The sequence below is a fragment of the Hydra vulgaris genome, chromosome 01, assembly GCF_038396675.1.
Source record: "Hydra vulgaris chromosome 01, alternate assembly HydraT2T_AEP".
NCBI classification, from domain to species: domain Eukaryota; kingdom Metazoa; phylum Cnidaria; class Hydrozoa; order Anthoathecata; family Hydridae; genus Hydra; species Hydra vulgaris.
Genome location: NC_088920.1, coordinates 33,722,501 through 33,741,071, shown reverse-complemented (window position 1 = coordinate 33,741,071; position 18,571 = coordinate 33,722,501). Strand labels below are relative to the sequence as shown.

Below are 18,571 nucleotides of genomic sequence, written 5' to 3'. Positions count from 1 at the left end.
TATTAATCAAAACAAGATTTAAGTTTAAAAAAAAAAAAAAGTTTGTATAAATCAATCAACTTTAAAAAAAATATTTTTCTATAAAGTTTACTTAAAATAAACTTAAATGTATTTTACAGACGTCGAACTATGTGATTATAATATAAGTCATATAAAGAACTGAATTATTATGCATTCTTTAGTTAAATTAATCTTTCTTTTGTTAAATGTGCGTTAAAATTATTTTTTAGGCGTATTTTTTTGTGGAATCTTTTTTTAATTTAAACAACAATTATGAAAAAACCAGGATATACAACAATCTAGACAAAAAAGTTTGAACCATTATAAGCACATTTCACAAAATTTTACAAAATATTGAGATTTAATTTGAACTCAAATTACGTGGAAACTATTTGAAACATTTTTTGAGGCTTAAGCACATGGTAAATGTCAATGCTTTTGGGATTAGTTTTTGTAATCGTGTTTTTTTTTTAATTTATCCCAACTTTTTATTTTGAACACCCATAATAAATAATGTTTATAAACATATATAATGTCTGCACTAATGAAACAAACTAACAGCTCACATAAAAAGCCCCCCTAGGAGGGAGGGGGGGGGGCGGGGAAGAAGTAAGCTCACATTGCAATAAGAATAGTAAAAGGAGATTAAATTTTTATTATTTTATTTGTATTTAGAACACTGTTATGAATTAGCTTCATTATAAATAAAAACAAACAAACACTCAAGTTCAAAAAATTAGCAAAAAAATACGAAAGATCAGCATTTCTTAACACACTCAAGTTGTCAGTTGATGGTAATTTGCTAAGAGTTCAAAAACATTAACACTTTGAGCTAAGTATTTTAACATAATACTTTTAGGAGAAAGGACAGGTTGGAGACTTAAATGTGATTTTATAGGGTAGTTTTTAGAATGTGTTAATTTTTAGAATTTTTTAGTATTAAGAAGACTCATTCTCATTATGAATTAGCCCCGCCTATAAGAAAATATAAACTATTAATTTTCTGAATTAAAAGTTTAATATAGACATAAGAAATAATGCATATAATCTTTTTACGTTTTCAGCACGTTGTTTCAACCTGTGTTTAACGTCGTGTTCAACCTTTCTATTAAAAAAATGCTAACTTTATGATTTACACCAAAAATAAAAAAAAATAGTATATCTGTATATATAAAAACTAATAAAAAATCATCCAGGATTAAGCAGAAACTATATATAAATTTTTGATGACAAAGACTGTTGTTAGTAAAAAAACATATAAGAGCTATAAATATCTGTTTGTAAAAATCTGCATAAAACTTAAATAAAAATCTGTTACTCCCAATTACTTAATACGTTTAAAAACGACACTTAACACACTTGAAAAAGAATGAAAGAAATTATTGAAAAACAAAAATTGATAACAAAAGTTTATATGAACCAAGTGCTCAAGAATTTAACAAATATTTCACTGATATAGATTTAACATTTCTAAAAAGATACCTTGCAACAAATCTTTGTTTACAGATTTTTTAGTATCAGATGCATTATCATCCTAATTAACGTTTGAGGAGTTTGTAGATGTCTTCAAAACAGTTAACAAAAGAATCAATTGGAGTTAATCAAATAAATGGAAGCGTTACCAATGATTGTTCGATTTTTCCAACAGTTAAAAGCTGACTTTTTAAAAATAATTAGAACTTCTATTAATACTAATACTTAAAAGTTGCTAAAATTACTCCTTTTTTTAAAGGGGACAAAGAGATTAAATTACTAAATTTTTAGGTGCTAATTTTGATAAAAACATAACTTGGAACCATCATATTGATAATATAAGTACTAAGGTTTCTTAAAACATAAAAATTTTATATAAAGCACAAGTCTACGTCAATAAGAAAAGTTTAATCCAACTTAATTAATATTTTATTACACATTTGTTCAAATTAAGCTAATATTGCCTGGGGTAGTAGAGAAAAAAGTTGCGATGGCTTAATCGCCGTCAGAAACGAGCGATCCGCGTAATAAATATAGCTGTTTGCTTCTCTCACTCGAAACATCTTTTGTTGAAATGAGAATTCTAAATATATACGAGTATATATATGCCACGTTTTTAACGAATTCGGATAGGAAAAATAACTTATCCTTATCTACTATAAAAGATCTTTTTTCTCTGAAACCCATTAATAAATAAATTTTAAGAAAAATTAAATATTTATATAAACCTTTTTGCCCCACGAATTTTAATCAATATTCTATCGTCTATTGGTTACCACACATTTGGAATAAAATTATTTTGCCGAATTTTGATATTGCTCAACCTAAGCCTTTTCACTATTTTTAAAAAAAAACTGAAAAACCTCATTCTTTCATTAGATAATATATTGAATTACTATTACTAGTACGATTTAATAAATGTATCAATGTTTAATTTAACTTTTTATATACTTTTTTATGTTAATATTAAATTTATTTTTAACTACAAATTTATTTAAACTTGTTTAAGCGGTTCTAATGACATTATGTGATCTACTTTCAAATACATCGTTTATATTTATTTCAGATATCTTGTTTATATTTATTTTAGATACTTTGTTTAGATTTATTATATTACTTTGTTTATATTTTTTAAATTACTTGTCATTGTAAATTTGTGAAATTCATTTTTTTAATATTGGTTGTACTACGACAAACAAATTATACAAAATAAACAAAATACAGGTAAAATAAAAACTACTTACGATTTTTATTATACAACCCATTGATTATATTTGATTGAATGGTAATGCTTTTCAATATTACGATAACATTGTTTTTGCCAGAGACAAGATTATATTCCAGTTCATCTTCACAGTGATAAGAATGATTAAGAGGAGCTTTTATATTTGGTCCTGCCTGAACACTCCATAGTTTTGAATATGCATTAACTAAAGAAACAGAAATATTAATAGTTTTTTATGTATACATTTAAATATTAAAAAATAAAATTAAATATGTTACTTTATGGTAACGTTTTTCAGATCATACAAGGCGTGCAAATTGTACAGAGTGTTAAAATAATTTCGTAAGAAATTACGTGTAATTTCTTACGAAATTATTTTAACAATAAACATTGCAAAACAATTTTTTCTACATGTATATAGCACAAAATAATTATTAAATTATGTTCCCTTTTAAATGTAGCAATTTGGTTGGCAGCAACTTTTAAACTTCATAGTTCAACTAATCAATTGCAGCGTTCAGGGCCGACGACACTGGCTTCGAATTGATGGGGCAAAACTGTCAATATTTTAAAAAAGTCTAGATTTTTCTAAAAGGAAAAAAAAAAGGTCCTTTAGAAAAATAGTGGGGAAGCAATTTTTTTCTAAAGGCCCCCCGGCGTCTTCGGCCCTGATGCGTTTCTGTGCCTAAAGCCATACATTTATTAAAGTTCATTAAAATTTTAACTCATCTGCTATCTGTATGTTTAGAGAAATATGTGACTTTTTAAAATGTGCGTTAGTAGTAAAACAACATTGTAATTTTTTTTCAAATAATCATATTTTTTAAAGAAATGGTTCTTATTGCAATAATTTGGAAATTTTTAGCTTTACACACTTTAAGGATCTTATTGAGTTTACGTAAAAAAGATAATAACTGATGAATTTGTGGCAAATAAGAAATTATGCACATAAAAGAAAAAATAATATTACTAGATTAGTTGGCTAGATGCGTTAAGTGTTAACACTACGGTTCAGAATGTATTAACTTGAATTGGCATCTGACAGCTTAAAAGATTTTATTGCCTGAAATATTACGCAGTTCTTTCAATATGATTGATGCAATTAACTTTTTTGTTTTAATTTTTTTGAAAATAACAAAATGTATTGTCAAACCTTTTTTTTTTACCTACTTTTGACTTTCAACAAAAATAATTATGTAGCAAAATATTCTTTTTTTTGATTAAAACGATCTTAAAAACTTTGTCACATTTTTGGTTTTTTTAATGAAATATACCAACTCATGAAAAAGTTATGACAGTGGGAGTTGATGAGTATTTATCCTAATTAAATTATTTGATCAAAAGTAAAAAAATAGTACTTATATATATATATATATATATATATATATATATATATATATATATATATATATATATATATATATATATATATATATATATATATATATACAGTCACACAATTTTTTCAAACACAAATGATGTATTAACACTTATCAATATGATTATTATGAATTTAACATTAAAAATTCCTTTACGCTTTTTATTATTCTTTATTACAATTTAAACTGCATTTTGTTGAAATAAAAGAACAGTGAGACTCGTAAAAAAATGTAAAATCATAATATAAATATAAAAATGTATAATAATATAATAATAATGTAAGAATAATAATATAAATATAAAAAAGGGAATTACTAAAAGTTATTAAAAATACATTAAAATATATATTAAAATATAAATTTATACAAAATATATGTTTTTGCACCTTGTCTAAAATGAAAAAAGTCATCATCGAAAGATCCTCCCCAGATATGGCGACAGTATTCCATACAAGGACGGGTTTAAGATTTGTAGAGAAAATGAATAGAATCCGGAGTAAGAAAGTGGCGAGCATAATAAAGAGATGCAACCTTAGCAGGTGCTAATTTTGCAATAGATTTGATATATGGTTATCAAGAAAGATCGGAAGTAAGAGTTAATCCTAGATGACGAAGGGCAGATGACTCATTGAGTACATTACCGTTTATAAATATATAAAAAGATCTAGATTGTTGCGATTAAAATTGGCCAAAAAAATATTTAAAAAATTTTAAAAAAAAAAGAAAAGAGTTTTATCTGAGTTAAAGTTTACTAACCACTGAGAGCCATATGCTGTAACAAAAATGAGACCCTTTTCAAACTGAAATGTTTCCTCCAAGAAAATGTTGGCTTCTTATCAAGACAAAAATAAATGATAGTATCATCAGCAAACAATGCCACCTTAAATATGAGAATTTCTAAGAGATCTTTAATGTAAATTAAAAATAGTACGGGACCAAGGATAAAACTTTGAGGAAGCCTTGAAGTTACAGGAAATGAAGAAGAGTGCTGTCCATCAGTGACAATTTTTATACTACAATTGGTAAGGAAAGGCTCAATAGTGCCAAAGATATTACCTAATATACCGTAAGAAAAGAGTTTATGGAGAAGACCAGCATGCCAAACTTTATCAAAGGCTTTAGAAATGTTGAGTGCGGTAGCCGTAATCTCTCCATATCCATTTAATGCATGATATAATTCTACGTTATTACTATTAACAAATCAGCAGTAGAGCGAGAAGATCGCAATCCATGATCAGAAAGTAAGTAATCAGATTAATGATGAGAGACTAAGTGTTTGTTAAATAAAGACTCAAAAACCTTGTTTCTAATAGAAAAAAACTAATGGACGGTGGTTAGACAAATTAAATTGCTCGCCAGAATTTTTAAAATAGAGATAACAGGTGCCGCTTTCCAGAGGCTGGAAAATAAGACTCTGATAAGCACTTGAAAAAATAGTTTTGAAAGTATAGATAACAGCTCCGTAGAACACTTCTGCAAGACTTTACTAGGAATGTTGTCTGGACCACAAGCTGTAAAAGAGTCTAAGCAGGAAATCACTTTAGATGCAGAAGCTGGAGTGATAAAAATAATAAGCAATGGATAAGCCTGTTTTTGAGCAATATCAGGTAGGATGTGATAAGTGGAATCAAGAGATAAGATTAATGAAAAGTTCTTAGCAAACAATTAAGCTTTGTCTTTAGACGAAGGGTCAAAATCTAAACCGTGCAAGAAAGGAGGAATATAAGATTTGCCCTTATTATAGACAGTGTTAAAGATTCTCCAGTAGTCTCTGGAGCCAATTTTTTTAGATGAAATACAAGATTTTGTGAAAAAAGAAAAACGGATTTTGGGATTAGAAAAAACCTTTTTATAATGGTACTATCAATAGCAAACAGACGTCTGTTTTCTGGAAAAATATTTTAACGATTAATATGGAAGTCTTTGTTACGATTAGAAATTGTAGCAGCACAATGAGAAAAAAATTATGAAGTAGAGTGAAGCTTGACTCAGAATTGTCTCGAGGGAAAAAAAGATTCCATGTAAAAAAATCAGAGTATCAACAGTGCCGTGTTGTGCATGGGTGGTGTCCCTGTTTTTAGTTTTAGTATGCATTGTCGAGGCCACGTTTAGAGCCCTTTGTTAAAGCTTAGAGTTTATTAGTAATAATGCACTATGTAAGGCTAATTTGAGTTCAGCTGTCTCATCTTGTGATCTTAGGGTTGATGGTTATCTTGCTTTAATTCGTAAAGACCCCATTAGTCACATGCGTAGCCTGGGTATTTACATTCAAAAGAATTCACCCATTTGTCAAAATACTAGGTTTCTGGAATCTTTTATTCCATGCCAGGAATAAAAGATTCCAATCCAAGAAGTTACATAAGAAGCACAATTGTCAACAGAAAGACTAAAGATTTCTACCCAAGTGCCATCACAAAGAAAATAACGGAAAGAGTCCCAATCAACTTTTAAATAGTAAATATGTTCTATTTAGTGCTGTTCACCGTGATCACACCGTGATCAGCACTAAATAGGATCAGAAACAAGATATAAGCCGAGTAGAAAAGGTAAATAATTCGGATTGTCCGAAAAACGAGTTGGAAAGTTGACTATTTGTGTAAGGGATTGAGAAAGGCAAAAGTTGTAGGACTAAACGCCTGCAGAGTCATTGACACTGGGACCAAACCATTCAGTGTAATAAGCATTCAAGTCACAAAGAACAGCGATATTAGCTGAGGGATAAAAAGAAAGGGCCTGGTCGATTTGATCATAAAAACATCGAAAAGAATGCAGTCTTGATAAAGAAAAGCGGTATAGAACAAAGGAAAAGGCAATATATTGAAGTAGTGGTAAACAAAAGTACATAAAACAATAGTCTGAGGATTCAAACCTAGTATTTTGACAAATGGGTGAATTCTTTTGAATGTAAATACCCAGGCTACGCATGTGACTAATGGGGTCTTTACGAATTAAAGCAAGATAACCATCAACCCTAAGATCACAAGATGAGACAGCTGAACTCAAATTAGCCTTACATAGTGCATTACTACTAATAAACTCTAAGCTTTAACAAAGGGCTCTAAACGTGGCCTCGACAATGCATACTAAAACTAAAAACAGGGACACCACCCATGCACAACACGGCACTGTTGATACTCTGATTTTTTTACCGCGTTTGATGGAATCAGCCTCTTTGAGCTACCACAGAGTTCGAAAAACCTGACTACCAACCGGCCTCAGAACAATGAAACTAAGTTTTAGAGTCATTAGGAGATAATAGAATGAGTTGCCTAGTCATAAAAACAGAGACACAAGCAAAACCCATGCAATGAGTTAAAAAGATACAGCATTCAATGGTTGAAAAGCTAGTCAACAGATAAAGTCTGTTTAGTTCGTAAATCTTTGGTTAGGAGGTCTTCTACAAAACAGTAGCCTTTACTCAACTAGGAGCACCAAGGCAGGGAGTGTGTTAAGTCAGAGTTGGCATCTCCTTTTGTTTGCCTAAAAAAGCGCATTCTATAAGGCAGCAGGACATGAAACAGGTTGTATTGGATTACATATTACCAGCAGCAGCAGAATAATCTGACCTGACAAACGGCTTAACAGAAAGTGATTGGAAAAAACGTTTCTTTTTTGAAGAAATGTTTATAAGTGTTAATCATAAATATACCTTGAATAAAATTTGGTTTTTGATGACAATATCTGAAAAAATAAGTAAACATAAGTTTGGAGTTATGTACTTTTTAAATTACTTTTAAGTACTTTATTTTTACTACTTTTCCACTCTAGATTGTAACCGCAAAATTTGATGAAAACACTCAAAGAAATATCAGTTTTTATTCACGCAGTAAAGTAATTTTTTTGTTTTCCTGATGGTAAGGTTAAACAAGTTTTATCTGAATGTTCTAACAACATTGATGCAAAAGTATGGACTGATGTTTTTCTTTATATACCTATGGTAAGTAAAAAGAGAAAATTTAGAACACACTTACAGATACCTCAATAAACATTTAATTTAATAAAGATCATTTCAAATCTTTTAAAAACAATAAATTATATATTTGTGTTAAAACACCCAGACACAAACATAAAACTGTAAGTTTACCTAAGTTTACTGTAATATTTGTTAAACTCCATTCTTTTGCATCTGCGTAAAAGTTCATTGTCAATATTATTGATAAAGGTGACGAGTAATGAAGTGTGATGAAAGAACTGGAACCACAAGATCCTTTTATGGAAGCATTTTGATTTAACCAAACAGGCTAAAAAAATATCATCAGATTTCTAAAATGCGATCATCAAATAAGTATTTATAAATTTGTATTTTATTTATAATGCATCAAACGGAAGTAACTACCGGTTTTCAAATAAAAAGAATTTAATAGTAATGCCATAAAAATGCCGTAAAATTTAAACTTTGTTTCATCTTTTGTTAAAATTTGTTTTAACTTTGGTTAATTGAGTAGGGGAGAGTGGGGCACCATGATAAATGGGGCACCATGAAACATTGTAATTGTGGTGGCATTTTAAGAGTTGTGACAACCACTTTCATATAATGAAACAGTTACTACTAGACCTATGTTTTGAAAAAAAAAAATCGCTTGTTCACGCGTGTTGATAAGCAATATAAAAAGCATGTAAACAGTCAAACAAACTTACAGATAGCGTTATTATAGAAAAAATGCAATGGTGTTGTGCAAAATATTACATTATATAAAGAAAAATTTTGAAAACTGTTATTACAATAGCTACTTCTAGAAGAATGGAAAATTTGATTAATGCTTCTTGTTATTTCAGATTCAATTCAGACCAATTTTTGGTATCGTTGTTCGAAGATTTATAAATAAAAAAGACCTGAAAAAGAGTTCAAAAAAATAAAGATAATAGTATCATCTGTAAAAATAAAAATTCACAAGAAATACTTTTATTATTTTATTATTAATTTGAATAGTAAAAAAATTAGATTTAACTTTTGTTAGGAAACATTTTGCAGGTTTGCCATAGGACTGGGGCAGGTTAGCCATAGGAGAAGGTTAGCCTAGTCAAGTTTATTTAAAAATTATGCCCTTTAGCAAACTGGGAATTTAAATGATGATTGGTAGTAATTCAACCCTCTTTCTAAAAAACATCAGTTTTTAGATCATTGTAAGAATTGTGGGGTCATTTTAACAATTTTCGATGCATCAAAGTAAATTTTGAAGTTAATATGCTCACTAGTAATCAACAGTAATGCATCATCCAAGCTCTAAAGTTAAAGATTATAGTTTAAGGATTATTTTAGTATATAATGTTAAATAATATTGGTTAATGGTTTAAGAATAAATCCGTTTATTCTCTAAACATTACGACGGGACAGATTGGTCTATTACAAATGGTGCACATTGACCATATCTTTTTTTTTTTAATTAGCTTGTTTTTATTTTCGATAATAATATTTTGTATTTTGAAATGCTTTGAAATTATAAAACAAACTTGGGCTATTAAATAAGTAAGGATTTATTGTTTTTTATTTAATATATATTTATAGAGTTTCATACTAAGGTCCAACACACTTTTAATTTCATTTATGAATTAAAAAAATAATAGTAAAATAAAATATATAATAACATAAACAAAAGAATTTGCTGAAAGTTGAGTTTGTCTCCATTTAATACGCGAGGGCCAACATACCTCAATACCTGGGCACGTTAGACTATCAGACGTAACTTAACAAAATTTAAAATATATTAAAAACTGATTATGAGTTTTAATAATGTTATTTATGGGTAGTCTAGGGTCTTATCAACTTTTTTTCCATAAAAAAATAAAATAAAACATAAATAGCTAAAAAATTACACATCAAAGAAAAAATAGCGGGCCAACGTACCCCGGTCAATCCTACTATCAATTGAAAATTGATTTAACTATTGTGTAGTAATAGCAATAATATAACCCTACAGTTACATTTTCTATACTAAAGTATAGAAAATGGAACAATAGGGTTATATATAACGTAAATAAAGCATTTAGAGTTGCAGGTGAAAAAAAAATTTCTTTTAACTTCACAAGAAAACTTCTTAGAAACAAATAATAATTTTAATATACTATGATAAAAAAAAACTTCGTTGTTTTAGTTCTGTTAGGCATTGGGCAATGTTAATAACAACCACTTAAACCAATTTGCAATTACATTAAAAACAATTTGTTCAGCAAGATTTTCCCCCCATTTTTATATCATTAAAGTACTACATTTTTTGTTATTTTAGTGTTATTAGGGAATCAGCATAGTTATAATTTAATAGAAAAAAAATATCATCAAAGCAAAAGTAAAAAACAAAATAAAAATAATATTAATTACTTAAAACAATTGAAAACAACTATTTTGATATTAATAAATTGTGACTTAAACTTATTTTTACAGTCTTGAAAATGTTTTTGTTGCTCCTAACAACGTGATAACACTACTCCTAACATATTTCAGAATTTAAGAAATCTAAGTATTGTTAAAAAATGCTCTTAGGTTATCAACTTTATGAAACATAAAACCTTCCTTTTCTAAACAAAGTTTGCGTGGCGCAACCTTTGTTTAGAATTTTAAAGAGTATTTAGTATTAAGTATTCTTACTCTTAGTATTAAATGTAATTTGTAAAGAGTGTCAAAAGATAATTTTACTATATCTTTTATTTTGAGATAATCTTTTGACTCTATATAATTTGACTATAAATGTTTGAAAACTATTTTTATACGTGTATTTTTTTCCTCAGTTAAGTTTGAAATTCGTATAAATATTTTAGTACGTAGCAGTAAAACTTCAGCTCTAAAAATGTTCCCTTGAGTTCCAGGAAATTGCATATATTTTTTACTTGTATATCTTATTTAAACATATCAAAAGAAACAGTGGATAAAGAAATAATAAAACGCTATAAAGTAAAAGAATTAAAGTTCATAACCTAAATATATTAAAATTCATAAACTAAATCAAATCAATAAAACAATGAGTAGATTAGATTCCGATAATACTCAAGTTAGAAGTGGATAAAGTTAGATCCTAATTAAAACTTACATAACTAAAATTAAAAAGCTAAATACCTTTGTAAAGAAAACTTGTATATCTTTAGAACCTTTTACCTGTTTTTTACCTAGAAATATCAGTCCCATATTTGTACACGCGAATATACACGCGTTTTAAAAGTTAAAAACGTGCAAATTAAAACAAAAACTGTGAACAATTTTTAAAAGTTGAGGCTTTTTCTAAAGTGACGGATTTAGTAATAAATTGATCAAGTATTAAATATGAATCTGTTTGACAACAATTTACACTTTCTGATTCTTTACCACCTGCATCTTTCATCGTACCATCTAAAATAGTATTTAATCAGAGTTATTATTAATAGAGTTCCTCATAATTTTACATCTTAACAGTTTGAATTCAGAGTTGTTTTAAGAAGATCTCGACAAAATATTTTCTTGATAAAGTTTTGAACTGATATAGGGGAATATGCTTAGGTTTAAAATAAATTTTGACAAACAAGTGAGCACACCAATTTTACTTTCAGAATGCTAAATATAACGTCGGGCTACTGCTCATTTGGAAATGTTTAAAACATGGTTACAACATAGATTTTTTGCGCTTGATCTTCTGTAATTTTGGGACTGGTCCAAAGTTTTTACTAACAAAAGTTGGATTGATTTTTTAAATAGAATAGAATCATCATATGAACAACTGAACACCAATTCCTTAGAACCTTAGAACGCCAACATCTTAGAAAAGGTTACCATAGAACTCTGAAGTTTAAAGATGCAACAAGGAGATGAAACCTAGTACGCCGATTAGAAAAGGTTTGCAGATTTAATAAATCAAAAAGATTAGTTTTTTTATTTAGTTATTATTTAATTCAAAACTCAGAAAAATCATTTTTGGGTACCAAATCTGCAAAGATTGTTAAATTTGTAAAGGTAGGTTAAAGAATTCGTACTAATGCAAAATTAACTCTTGACAACGTTAGCACCATGACAAAACATTTAGCCACTGTAAATGCTGCAGAAAACAACTTATTATCATTTTTTGTTGCAAAAGGAATTAATGTTCCAAATAAAGAAAAGTTTAAAATGAGTACTCCTTAAAACAATTCATTAGGCCCTGATGATTGTTATTCACACAAAATGTTTCCCTTGATTTAAAAATTAAAACGAAACTTTTTTTAAAATACCATTAATTTAATGAAATACTCTTACAAATATACAAACGTTTTAGTTTTACATATGGGTCATTCTAGTTGAATTCAACAAAAGGTTGGTGGCACTATGTCACAGATTTGCTCTTCTTTTATGTTAGTAATAATAAAATATGAAAAATCTGAAAGTTTCAGTGTATTTGCATTATTTGTTACTAAATTATAGACATTAAAAGATTTGTGATGGTAGCCTACTTTTTAAAAAACTGTCTTTTTGGCATTTTAATATATTTATAACTTTTTTCTGTAATATAATAAATGCATATTTTTTTATTTACTAAATAAATATAACATAGGCCAAATAAAAAACAAGGTGCAGCTTATTTATTTAATTTCAGAAAAAAATTATCAGCACACAAAAGTGAAACAATTTTCATTAAATTGAATAAAATGCTATTTTTATGCCATTATAACTTTTTTCTGATGTATAATAAACTATATATACTTTCAGAACTAATCTCTACCATAAAAGTAGAAATAAAATTTACAAAAGTCTTAATTTATTGTTTAACAGAAAAAACATATACATGGTTAAAAATTACAAAATTGGGCTTTAATTAAGACCAAAATTTGTCAATTTGAAATCGACAAATTTTAGGCTTTATTAAAGTAGTCAGTAAAATTTTCTAGTACCTCGTACCGATCTAATAATGACAGCAAATAATAATCATATATAGTATATTATTTGGAAAAGAAAAGTTTTCATGTGTGGATGTGTGTGTGTGTGTGTGTGTGTGTTTGTGTGTGTGTGTGTGTGTGTGTGTGTGTGTGTGTGTGTGTGTGTGTGTGTGTGTGTGTGTGTGTGTGTGTGTGTGTGTGTGTGTGTGTGAGTAAGTTAAAGTAAAATATAGAAAATTTTAAGTTATAATTAAATAATCTTTTTTAATAAAGTACTTAGGTTTTTGTTTTTCTTTCATAGTGTGTATTAAAAACATATATAGTTTTAAATAATTGTATGCACTTTGCATTCAATAAGGAAGCTAGTTTATTAGCATTTGAAATTTTTACTATTAACTCTTAGTTTCATTTTAGAATTTGCATTCAATGTGCTTTTTTAAAAACAAATACCAGCTATTCAGATTTGATATTGATTGATTATTTATGCATATTATTTAATTATTATTCAGGCATAATGGCTAACAACACGTGTTCATTAGATGATCATTTAAATCAAGAGTGCCACAAATTATCCTATGTCACAAAGTCAGATGTTTGTGATACAACACATGAAAATAAGTATTTGCTAAGCGTGAGAACAAGAATTAGTGTACAAAATTAGAAGACAATTTGCACTCACCATGAAATGGAATATTTTCGATATTATGGCAATAATTTTCGTAGCTGTTGTAATCCTCAGAATCTTCACACAAAGGTAATTAAAAAGAATTTAACCCCTATAACTCTTGTTCATCACAGCAAACACAACTCCCTAATTCCTGACCAAAAGATATGTTGTCCCTGCTTAAGAAAGCTGAAAGCAAAAAATGATGGAATCAGTGTTGAAATAGAAAATGATCCTGATTATAAGGGTGATAGATATTTAAAAAATAATGTTGAAGATCTCAATATAAGTTTAACATCGTTTGGACATTCCCCTATAGTTAACAAAAAAAGAAGCAATGAACAACTACACAGTAGAGTCAAAGTTAAAGATCGAAGGGTGTATGGATCAGTAAATTCTATTAATATCATTGAAGCCAGTGATACAGAAACAAGTCTTAAAGCAGAATTATTAGACTACTTTGTTAGGAAGTTAAGGGAGAAATATGACAAAGAAGTTAACATAATTGAAAAATTAAATTGCTGACACTTGTCCCAATACATTGTACACTTGAATTTACAATGCAAGAGTTTAACACTACACAGTATATGGTAAGAGAGGCAAGGAAACTAAGGGATGAAAGAGGCATACTAGAAAGAAGTTGACACCTGATGTTAGTAAAACAGTAGAAGAGTTTTATGAAAATGAAGAAAATTCTCGTTTACTTCCCGGCAAGAAAGACTATTAGTGTTAATACTGATGTAAGAAAATCTCATAAACAAAAAATTTTAATTCTATGCAACTTAATGGAACTTTATGCTGCGTTCAAATTAAAATACCCAGAAATAAGGGTTGGTTTCTCCACATTTGCCAGTTTAAGGCTTAAATGGTGTGTTTTGGCATAGTCCTCTACCACCCACAGTGTTTGCGTATGTCAGCATCATGAAAACCCAAAACTCAAACTCTGTGATCTTGAGAGTTCCTTAGAGCTAAAAACCATGATGGCTAAACAAGTATGCAGTGTAAATTCAGAAGAATGCATGCTCCACAAATGTGAGAACTGTGGTGGAGTTGACGCTGTAAAGATGGAACTAAAAAGATATGCTACAATACTGACACTTACACTTTCAAACAATGGGTTAATGTTGACCACGGTGAATTAACAACAATCACAGAAGGTGGTATTTGGAAACTATCCATTCATGCATTTGTCAGGCATAGACAAGCTGCATACCTTAGAAATCTGAAGGAGTCACTACCGCAAAATGAAATTCTAATAATAGGTAACTTTGCCGAAAATTATAGATGTGTTGTTCAAAATTCCATACAAGCAGCATACTTTTCAGCCACTCAAGTGACATTACATCCATTTGTTGCCAACTACAACACAACCGATTGCTTAACATCAAAATGTTACTGCATACTATTAAACTCCACGGATCATAACCATTTTGCTGTTTACTCATTCCAAAAAGAACTTTTACTAAAAGTCAAATCACTGGTTTTAGAACTTAAACACGTTCATTATTTCAGTTATGGATCATCTGCACAATACAAAAATCGGTGAGTAATCTATACATATAATAATATGCTAATTAACAACCTTAGTAAGGTTGTACAGCATACATTTCTACGATTTTAGATACAACTTAGTGAATCTTGCAAACCACAAACACCATTTTGTAGAAGGTGTAGAAACCTCATGGAATTTTTTTGCCACTTTGCCAATAATAATAAAATTGAAATAAAGAAATAAATAATAGAAAACAAATAATTAAAAAATAGTAATGAATGAAAAAGTATGAAAAATAATTAGTAAAAATGATATAGTAATGAATAAATATAATTTTTAATTTTAGATTCAATGCCAATCATTTCTACAGGCTCGATACCAAAAGATGACTGATCCAATAAGGGGAACCCGATCTTTCCATGCCTTTCAAATAAGAAATAATGGTCTTGCTGCTTATACTCTCAGCGAGCATATCAATGGAACTCTTGTCATTCCAGTTAAAGCAAGGTTATTTAATAAATACAGTAAATACACTTTTAATTACAAGAAATAATAGCAATAACAATAAAAAGGTAGCTTTTTTGAAATTTCAGAAAAATCATGTTTTATATGTTTGAATATACAATATGTTTGAATAAACAATATGTTTGAATATACAATACAGTTTTATATGTTTGAATATACAATATGTTTAAATATACAATCCACTTCTGTATCCAAAACATTGACTGACATCAGGTGAGACAATATATATCCTGATTAAATATGAGAAATAGTTTATTGGTAAACTATTTACCATTGCCAATAATCATCATGACTTTGGTTAGTTTAGTTGATGACCATGTTTTTAATAAAACATTAAGGTCAATGTATTAAATATGAATTTAATCAGATATTCAGTCCTATCTTAACATGTACAGTCTATTTTTATTTAATAATCTAAGACATACATAATTTTATATTGAAGAAGATTAGTTTACTGTCTAATCTTTATTTTCATACATAAATTTACTTTTCAACATGATTCCTGTTTTGGGAACCTGTGACGTCAGTTCAAGAAATTCTGGGGAAGCCGAAATTGCACCGTAAAAGCAAAAACAATAGACAATTTTATATTTTTTGATTTGTAATAATGTATACATGGCACCACTTACTTTTTTATTAATTTGTTAAATAAAATTTTTTTATTATAATATCAGTTTATGTGAAAATATTAAAAAAAAATAATTATGGTGGAGATTAGCGTGCTAAATTATAAGATTATGTCATAATATATAATGGCCTGTCATTTTTACATTTTACTAAATAAATGAAAAATTTTCTTTGCTAAATAATATACTATATATGATTATTATTTGCTGTCACTATTAGATCGGTACAAGGTATCAGAAAATTTTAACGACTATTTTAATTCAGCCCAAAATTTGCCGATTTCAATCATTGGCAATCTTTAACCATTTATATATTTTTTCTGTTAAACAATAAATGAAGATTTTTTTAATTTTAATTCTACTTTTATGGTAGAGATTATAGTTCTAAAATTATATATAGTTTATTATACATCAGAAAAAAGTTATAATGGCATAAAAATAGCATTTTATTCAATTTAGTGAATATTGTTCCACTTTTGTGTGCTGATATTTTTTTCTGAAATCAAATAAATAAGCTGCACCTTGTTTTTTAGGCTAAGTTACATTTATTTAGTAAATAAAAAAATATGCATTTATTGTATTACAGAAAAAAGTTATAAACGTATTAAAATGCCAAAAAGACAGTTTTTAAAAAAGTAGGCTTCTATCGCAAATCTTTTAATGTCTATAATTTAGTAACGAATAATGCAAATACACTGAAATCTTCAGATTTTTCATATTTTATTATTATTAACATAATTTCAAAAGAAGAGCAAAATCTGTGATATAGTGCCACCAACTTAGATGGAAAATTGTTGAATTCTACTGGAATGACATATTGAGACATATATATCGAGTCTGGATTATAATAATAATTCTTAAACTACCAATCAGCTTTTACTAGTTTAGACCTTTAAAACATATTGGTTTTTTCTCTGTTTAATTGATTTCTCTATGATTTGGATTCTACTAAGTTAATGAGTGTTATTATCATTTTAAAAATCTCACTCAATATGTCATCACACACACACACACACACACACACACACACACACACACACACACACACACACACACACACACACACTCACACACACATATATAAGTCTTGAAAAATAAAGTTGTAGCTTGGTTTTTGATTATAATTATGATAATGAATTTAATTAACGGTAGCCCGAGCTACTTCAATGTCAACGTCTGTTATAAAGCTACGTTGAACCAAAATTAGGCAAACACCTAATATACACGCTTTATTTCAGTGTTTAAATTTAAACACTGAAATAAAGCGGGTATATTAGGTCATAAATTTATATCTTCAGCATAAATTATTCAAGGTATTTAAGGATATATCATAAAAATATATTTAAAATGATAAGGGTCTCAGAATTGATCCTGAGAAAGCTCATGTACAATATCTAGGGCCCGTATATAAAAAGGAAAAACTAAAAGCAAAGATATCGTTAAAAACTAAAAAAGGCGGATACTCAAAGAAGATCATCAGGTCTTGTCACAAAGAACCACTGTTGAAGAAACTTTTTTAAAACTTGTTTGTGTTATAGTGTTTACTTGCATCTAATGAAACACCAATCAGCATTAAAAGTACAGTCACGTTATAAAGACTTATACAAATAAATACTCCTAAAGGGTCATTTCACGCCAAACGGTCCAATTTCCGAAACAATCCCCACTCGACTATTTCAGAACATATTTTGTAAGGCTTACACAAATTTCAATATCAGCCAGTAGCTAAATATCATATTTTTGGGATCTTATATTTTTTTAATGAAAAGGTGATATATCTTAAAAAATTGGACTCTTAGTAAACCAAAGGTGCAGATTGCTAATTATTTAATACAACTTTTATATCATGCCTAAAATTTAGTCTGTGGTTCAGCAAATAGCGTCACAAATTCAACACTATAAATTTTTACTGCCTACTTTTTTTTTACTTACTAGGGTCATATCTCCAGAACAAAAAGTTTTTCAGCATTGTTATTTTTTCTGAAGATTCTGAAACCAATATGGCGACAAAAGTAAAATACCCTAAGAAAAACATGTATTTGAAACCCTAAAACTCAATGTAAGCAAATTGTATTTGTTTTTATTATTGCATTATTGGAAAAAGCTTATTTCACAATTTTAGAAACATGAAATGAAAATCATTTTAGTTTTTATGAGCTAAATTAGGTATACAAAGTCTTCGATATTTTAAAAGCGATGTTAGGGTCCGTAAATTAAATTGCCACAAATTTTAGTAAGTATATTTTTATTCGACGGACAAACCTCTCTAAAATAAATTCAAAAGTTTAATTTACATAAGTTCATCACTAATATTGAATATAATTATTAGAATACGAAAAATTAGAATTGAAAAGAAAACCTAAGTACATTTATTTG

The 18,571-nt window shown here is 28.2% G+C and overlaps 1 protein-coding gene across 1 annotated transcript in view; it reads right to left on the bottom strand.

The window, feature by feature from the left end:
- LOC100206654 (lysosome-associated membrane glycoprotein 1) overlaps positions 1 to 18,571 on the bottom strand; it is a 32,985-nt gene that overhangs the window by 3,695 nt on the left and 10,719 nt on the right. The window contains exons 3-4 of the mRNA XM_065787956.1: positions 8,162 to 8,318; positions 2,718 to 2,903 (exon numbers count right to left, since the gene is read on the bottom strand). Of these exons, the coding sequence (XP_065644028.1) occupies positions 2,718 to 2,903; positions 8,162 to 8,318 (343 nt within the window). The remainder of the gene's footprint in view (positions 1 to 2,717; positions 2,904 to 8,161; positions 8,319 to 18,571) is intronic.